This window comes from Bidens hawaiensis, unplaced genomic scaffold, assembly GCF_021521415.1.
Source record: "Bidens hawaiensis isolate Kalapana, Puna unplaced genomic scaffold, B.hawaiensis_p1.1 tig00000458_1, whole genome shotgun sequence".
NCBI lineage: Eukaryota > Viridiplantae > Streptophyta > Magnoliopsida > Asterales > Asteraceae > Bidens > Bidens hawaiensis.
The window spans coordinates 959,448-967,471 of NW_027491030.1; the positions used below are offsets into that span (position 1 = coordinate 959,448).

The 8,024-nt window shown below is 34.9% G+C and overlaps 1 protein-coding gene across 1 annotated transcript; it reads right to left on the reverse strand.

Moving 5' to 3' along the window:
- Positions 1–685: 685 nt before the first annotated feature.
- LOC143625290 (F-box/LRR-repeat protein At3g26922-like) lies at positions 686–3,122 on the reverse strand. The gene is made up of 4 exons (XM_077095668.1): positions 3,066–3,122; positions 1,327–2,103; positions 1,114–1,254; positions 686–1,000 (listed from the first exon to the last, which is right to left on the reverse strand). The coding sequence occupies exons 1-4, from the start codon at positions 3,120–3,122 to the stop codon at positions 686–688; spliced, it is 1,290 nt and encodes a 429-aa protein (XP_076951783.1).
- Between the last annotated feature and the right edge of the window lie 4,902 nt (positions 3,123–8,024).

The following is an 8,024-nucleotide window of genomic DNA, read 5'->3' on the forward strand; positions in this document are numbered from 1 at the left end:
TGCGAAGAAGCGGGCCAATAAAGAACCCGATGAATCATCAGGAAGAGATAAATACATTATTTAGACTTCGGTCGAAGAAAACGCTTTGGCATAAGCTTCGGTTTGCGAAAGCGAGAATGTGGCAAAGGGTATTGTTTTTCATATTTATATTTCTAACATTAGTAATAGTTCAAAATTGTTTATATCTTATTAGGAAACACATAATCAAAACCGTGTTTTTTTAGGCTGCCAAGTTCAAATTTCATGAAATTCTATGACAACTAATTTGAAAAATAATTCCCTAAACGGAAAGTGGAGGGAGATGTGTAGAAAGTTGTTGTGGTTTAACTTGATATACAGTAACGCCATGAACAATCGAAAGACTGGTAGCAGTGATTGACTCCGATGTTTACAAGTTGGCAAACGACCAATATCTTGCCAAATATAAACAAATCTTACGTTTTTCAAAGGTGTACACATATAACATTATTATAAGCTACGTATCGGTATCAATTCTTAAACTGTTAAACATATAGGAAACCATGTCCAACACTTCATTAATTCTTTAGTAAGTAAAAGTGCAGACTACAACCATCAACACGCGCCAAAAACCAAAAGAAAATAGACATCCAGTTAAGCCTTGATAATTTTTATTCAATACCAAAAAATATTCTCCTATTTTAGTCATTCTCCATTGAAATTTGAATTAAAGTATGACCAGCTTAATGCCTGATGGCTTCTGGACGATTCTTTTCAGTTGGCGCGCAGCAGAAGATCGAGCGACTTTCTTCATCTTCAACAAATCCTTTTGTGCCGTTAGATTCACACCCGGAACGCGTGAGTCAATCACAATTTTCTTGAGTGCAACCACATTGTCAATCACATATGCAGCAAGTTCAAAATCACTAACTCGACTGCAATACCCCAAAAATTTGAAAAGCTTGAGTTTTTCAAAAGGATGATCAGTAACAACACGCATTGCTTTCCTCGATCTACTGTTGATACCAGAGAACCAAAGTAGCTGTAAATTAAGACCGATGGTAGTTTTCGTGTAAGTTGACAACATTTTAACATGGTAAAATTTTAATGATATACTCTGTTAATGCAACTCATTAATTAAATAGATAAATGTACCTCAACTATAAAAGTCTCTAAAATTGGATATGCCTCAGCAATGGAAGCACACTCGAGCAGACAATCATCTTCTTCAGCACCCATTATTAGTGTCAGTTTCTGGACATTTGGTAGCTGAGGAATCTTATCAAGCTTTGTTTTCTGCAAAAGAAGAAAGCAATCTCCATTAGTGGTTGACAATATACACATAATTAGAGTTGAACTACAACAAACCTTTGGATGATATATAGTGAAAGTAACAGCCTGCAGAGACGAAAGACAAGAAGATATCTTGTTGAACACATTTTCCAACCTGAACAATCCGCTTATATTGGATTCTTTAAGTGTCGGAAGATTAGCAAGCTGTAAGTCTATTGGCTTACCCTTGTAGGTGAATGATTCAAGTTCAAAGTCAGATATATAAAGGGATCGAAGATTCACGCAGAATGTTATCTTGAAATGTTTCAAGTTAAGACGTCGTCCACCAACACGAATATGAGTCAAGAATCTGGAGCCGTCTATAGATATCGACTCAAGATGCGGAGATCCCTTTAATAACTCTTCAAGATCTGCGTCTCTCACCGCAATGTCAGTCAAGCAAAGTTTCTTTAAATGCACTAGCTCTACAACCCTAGCATTTGATAATGCTATATCTAGGACATTAATATTAATATGTAGTTCAAGAATCTCAACCTTTTTGTTTGCTGCAAACTGGAGCCATTCATCAATATTCCTCTGATTAATATTACCAATACCAAAATAAATCTGGAATTCATGAACCACAGGATTGTTGTAACTTCGAATGACACTGTTCACTTGCTCCACTTGCTTAGACGACACGCTAGAAATAAAGTTCAAGTGGGTTAAACCACGCCACAAGAACCTCCAATTTTTGCAAACACTGCTGATGACCACAGCGTCTTTTACGGACAAAAGTGACAGTATCATAAGAAGAATTTCAGATGGCAGGTTGGTGATGGAAGTCTTTGATTTCGATTCTCCGTGACCCCCCTTCACAAAATACAAGTCATGTAACAATTGAATGAGTAAACTGATCATCACTACCATATAAAGATGAAAATATAACCTTAAATTCTGACAAATTTCAATATATATACAATTGCACAATTAAACAAAACTAAAGAAACTGCACCGGCTCACAAATTACAGTAGATGGTGTTGATTGACGAAATTTTGTGATAATCAATGTCTTACTTTGACATCGACCTTGTGTATTTAAACGAATCGGAGGTAACATAAAAAAATACAACAAAACTCAATTTACCAAAATTACAAAATTCCATCTTTAAATCAGTAATTATGGATAGATTAGATCACCTTTTTGTTAATAGCTTGACGCCTTTGGTTCCTCATTTTGGACGAACAAGAAAATGACCAGAATAAGAAAAGCCGAAGTGAAGTTGAAGAAGTTTGATCAAGCGGTGGTTTTGATTTTTTTTAATCAAAATATTTGGATATATGGAGATATTTCTGTCGCCTCTTCTTTGACATTGGGCCTAGTTAAGGTCCATCAAGTATTTAAGTTTGATGTATAATTACCAAAATAAGAAAAGCACATTAAATAAGGTAATTTCCTTTGAAGCCACTTAGCCAGGTATGGAATCGTTCAAACATAAATCGGCTCCTTTTATATTTCATAGAAACATCCAAACGATTTACAATGATGTGGCAGGTAAGCGGGCAACAAGCTGCGCCACAACCCCCTTTTGGATAGCAAACCCAATCGTTCATTAGTAGTTAAAACTCTTGTATTTCAAATGGCAAAACATACTAATTTTCCTTTAGAGCCCTGGATTTGTATCACCTAGAGCAGACCATATTTGTATCATAAGTGCCTATCAAATCACTTGATTGAACTAGCTATTGCACCGTATGAGGCGTATCTGCGGGAGAAAAAGTGTTTAATTATGCCTTCTTTTTTCTTTTCCACTTCAAAATCACCTAGAGAATACAGATGATTCATCTGATATATCTGAAGCGGCTATCAAATCACTTGAAGTAGATGGCATTGTTAAATATCGATGATCGTTTGTAAAATTGTCTCATCTACTTAACGCAACATTTATGATTAGTGTTCCATGCTCACAACCATGATGAGGTTTATATTGTTTTTCATGTTTATCAATTGGTATTGATTTGATAATTCTTTGCGCAACATTGTAGGCGAATTCAATTGTAACATGTAGAGGTGTACAAACCGGGTATTTTCAGGAACACGAAATGACCAGCAAAGCTCAGACACCAATTGTAAGTCCTCGAGAATGATATGGATCTAATAATGTATCAGATCAATCCATATTGTGAACCACGGAATATACAACAATATCTAAATCTCGGTTCGTGAAGTGGAAATGCAAAACGAGAGTAAACACTTTTACGTTATTAGGTGACTTGATACGACAACCCTATATATAGTAATAGGCTCCCTAGGATTACATGGAGGCCCAATAGCCCGCCCAATAGGCCCAAATACGAGCAAATACACAAAACAAGCAACCGACTATTCTGTTGTTACATTAGCCTATCTAATTTAGCCTTACAGTCATAAGCATTAACAAAATACAATACACAATTAAATTATGATTTATTATTTACAAATAAAATAGATGTAAATATTAAACTAAGAATTTCAAAAAAGGATGAGGCTTAATGTGTGGGTAACAAGTGACAAAAGTTGTAGCTTTTTATAGAAATTATAGACAGATACGAACAGTTCCTTCCCATCCCAACAGACCCCTTAACATTATACTAAAGCATACTCAATTAGAGGTGCATAAATTGTGTTTTTCTCATACCAGGTTCCATGTATGGAATTGGGTTCGGGTATGACCTTGTATTGAAAAATAGGGTATTGGTAATTCCAGGGCCGGGTTCGGGGTATTATCTCTAAAAACTATACCCTATGCACCAGGTTCGGGTATAAAACCGTGTATTTTAAAACCAGGTATTTTAATTCCTATTGAAAAAATCTATTTTTGGGTTTTTTTTAATGCTTTTTTTTCCGGGTATTTTTCGGTCGGGTCCGGTTCTGAGTTCGAGTTTTTTTTCACCTCTATACACAATTAAAAGGATCACAAAGGCCCCTCCCTACATCTAAATTTGGGCAACATCCTATTTTCTTAAGCCCATAAATATATGCCCCCCAAAACCCGATAAAACCCACATATATACTAATAACAGGTTGAAATAAAATCACATATATTATTGTAAACATTAATATTACCATATCATTAAATTGCCTTCTATGAACAATCAACATGTTATGTGGTGTTATGTGTTCTTCACTGACCTGCATCATGAAATCGATAACAAGTGAGGCTGTAATATTCGTGAAAGAATCGAAAGTTTACAATAAAATCTAAACATATTTCTCTAACAATAATAGCCTCATACAAGATAGAAAAAGAAAAAATACGGTAACGAAACAAGAACTAAAGAATGCTTACCCTTCGATGATGTTTCTTTTCCTCTAACATTATCAATGAGTCATTACCATTTAGGGTTGTAGACGGCGGCGACGGCTTAAAGTTATTGAATTAACAAATGCAAAATTAGGTTAATGATTCAGGTGGAGTGTGGTGTGATATTTAATAGTTTTTGTTATGGTCCATCAAAGAAAATTGGTTAACATATTGGGCCTACACGGCGGCGGTGGCAGCTTAAAGTTATTGCATTAACAAATGCAAAATTAGGTTAATGATTTCGGGTGAAGTGTTGTGTGATATTTAATAGTTTATGTTATGGGCCATTAAAGAAAACTGTTTAACATATTGGGCCTATATACACGGCATGCCTACACCAAAATGAATGCTAAAATATACGAAAAGTTAATAAGCACAATGCGGAGATTTTAACCAAGATCAAGAAGGCCACATTGTGGAATACTTGTAATAAATAACAACATAATTGATCAAATAATCAGATTACATTATAATATCCCATTACATGTGTATTTCTTTTATGTGGCGAGAGAGTCCCTTACTTATCTTCATATGAAATTAAAAACTATATTAGGCTTCACATACACATGTAAATCATATGTACTTATATGTATAGACATGTTATTTTTCATATTGGTATCTATAAACAAATAAAATAACCTACAAAATCAGAGACATATGCACGCGCATGCATGCATGTAAAGAAAGAGAGTGAGTATCTGTTGAGGAATAATAACGTGATTGTTAGTAAGGAGATACTCAAGGAACCGTTATCATCTCTGTATTTAATTAATCAAATCCGGTTAATGACTTTTATATCACAAGACATAAATGAACATTATTGTCAGTTATGCTTTTGTAGAATTATGTTTTTGATTTCTTAAATATGATGAAGATCCATTTGGTTGTTTAACTCTCAACATGGAGAATAAGAGGGCTTGGTTGTTTAACTCTCAACATGGAGAATAAGAGGGCTTAAAAACTTAAAAACAAGTGAGAGGGCTTTTCAACACTCAAATATGGTGCCCAGTTATGTTTTTGATTGGAACGGTTTAGTTCCGAAGAAAGTCGGGTTCGTGGCATGGAGGGCGGTACTAGGTCGACTACCAACTTATGACACCTTGAAGAAAAGGTATTCCTGTTAGTTCGACTTTATGCTAGATTTGTGGAGAGGTTGAGGAAACGGTCGAACATGTGTTTATTTCGTGTGGCATTACGCAAACATTGTGAAGTTTGATTTCCCAATGGTGTAAGACGCCCGATTTCATTATATTTTGTGTTCAATATTTGGTGGAGTTGCATAGGTTTTCCTCGTTTTGAAAGGAGAAGGCGAATGTGTTTCATGCCATTTGTTTAGTTGTTGTATGGTGCCTATGAAAGAAGAGGAATGGTTTGGTTTACAACAAGACATAAATTCATGTCTCGAGTTTGGTGAAGTCAAACGCTTGGCTTTCCTTGATCAAGAATAGATCGTGGAGGCTCAGGTGGTCTTGGGTGGATTGATGCGGGGTTCGGGTGTGACGACGACATGTTGTAAAGTGGGTTGTTTTCCATTGCTAGTTTGCATTTTGTATTATGCTCATTTGTTTTTTGTTTTGTTGTTTTGGCGGCGTTGCTTGTTTGGCAAGTCTAGCTTTTTGCTAGCGTGTCAAATTAAACAATTTTTTTGTTGGTTGTTAAAAAAAAATACAAATTCAATATAAGTTAGTGCATGTGATATTGTTAACTAAAAGAATTTGATATTTAACGTAATATCATTTCTTATTTAACCAGAAATTATTTACATTTATTTAAATCGTACTCTGAAACTAAACACACTAAAACTAAGGATAATGAGATGGCGTATATTTAATAATTCTCAATGCATCCAAAAACAATATGGTGTTGTTTGTTTTTTCAAAGGTATGATGGTCGGGCAAAAGTCGTGTATATTATTATATTATTTGTTTAATTTTAGTTTAAATATTATGTGAACTTTGTTACTTCAAGCATGTTTATGTGTTTCAGGATACTTACTTGACGTTAAGGACGCTTATCGGGATGAATTACGGGCTTGGAACGAAGATATGGAAGACTCATGATGATTGACACGCTTTCCTATGCAAAATAAATGAAGAAAATAAAAAAAATTATGTCAGACGCCCTTAGCGCGGCGCTAAGGGGTCCTGATGGTGATTTCAGCGTATCTCTAAGATCATTAGAATTTTGAGTCTTTAGCGCGGCGCTAAAGTCTCACCCCTGGAATGTTAGCGCCGCGCTAACATCCTTTTTTTAAAAAAAAAAAAAACAAAAACTAACATCAATATACACAAACAAATGACCCGAGACATACGTACATTGTGTACTATACTCGACAAACAACTTAAATACAACTCTTAACATACCAAGTTTCATCCACAGGGTTAAAACAAAAGGCCAAGGCAAACACGACTTGTAATGTGGGTTTAAACAAACGAAACGGAAAAGGCACAAACTTGGCTCCTAAGGGATAATGTAGGGATTGGAGTATTATTTTATTTTTTTAATATGTAAGGCCAATATAAAGTGGTTTTCTACAGTCTATTTCTCCATACAGGTGGTGTTATTAAGATCTCGAAATGCATGAGACAACCAAGTTCTAGATATGGACATACTGGTTACTCTCTATAATGGCACTCGTATGACATGTGTATATACTATGTATTATATGTGTATTATATATATGTGGTCAACTTACACACGTACCGGAGGAATAAGGTTGCCGATATAAACATGTGTACCTGTCCCCATAACTCGTTATCCCATCTAAACAATTTTTTTTTTTAAAAAAAGAGGATGTTAGCGCCGCGCTAAAGACTCAAAATTCTGATGATCTTAGAGATACGCTGAAATCACCATCAGGACCCCTTAGCGCCGCGCTAAGGGCGTCTGACAGAATTTTCTTTATTTTCTTCATTTAGTTTGCATAGGAAAGCATGCCAATCATCATGAGTCTTCTATATCTTCGTTCCAAGCCCGTAATTCATCCCGATAAGCGTCCTTAACGTCAAGTATCCTGAAACACATAAACACGCTTGAAGTACCAAAGTGCACATAATATTTAAACTAAAATTAAACAAATAATATAATAATATACACGACTTTTGCCCGACCATCAAGGTAAAATGTTTGTAGTGTGCAGACCATATCTGCAGACATCTGTAGAAGAAGAGGTAGACCAAACCTCTGCAGTCTGCAAAAAGAAATCTGCTTGTTTTTTAACGTCTGCAGACTGCTAAAATCAAACAGAAACTTTTAAATAGAGCTCAAATTTAAATAAAAAAAATCCTTCAACATATAAATTTAAATAACAGTCAAACAAGACTGAAATAATATTTATAAAACCACAATAACATTTTTTTTAAAATCACTTGTTTTGTACTTTGCATAAACAATGTTATTTGATAGATGTTGTGCTTAAAACAATGTTGAAGGTGAATTCTGAAAGTTGAG

Bases quoted from the DNA above. Each gene is read 5' to 3' on its own strand.
- LOC143625290 (XM_077095668.1), bottom strand. From the start codon at position 3,122: ATGCCATCTACTTCAAGTGATTTGATAGCCGCTTCAGATATATCAGAT. The intron at 1,255-1,326 runs GTTTGTTGTAGT...CTTCTTTTGCAG, and splicing joins TCACTATATATCATCCAAAG to AAAACAAAGCTTGATAAGAT. The intron at 1,001-1,113 runs GTACATTTATCT...CTTAATTTACAG, and splicing joins TAGAGACTTTTATAGTTGAG to CTACTTTGGTTCTCTGGTAT.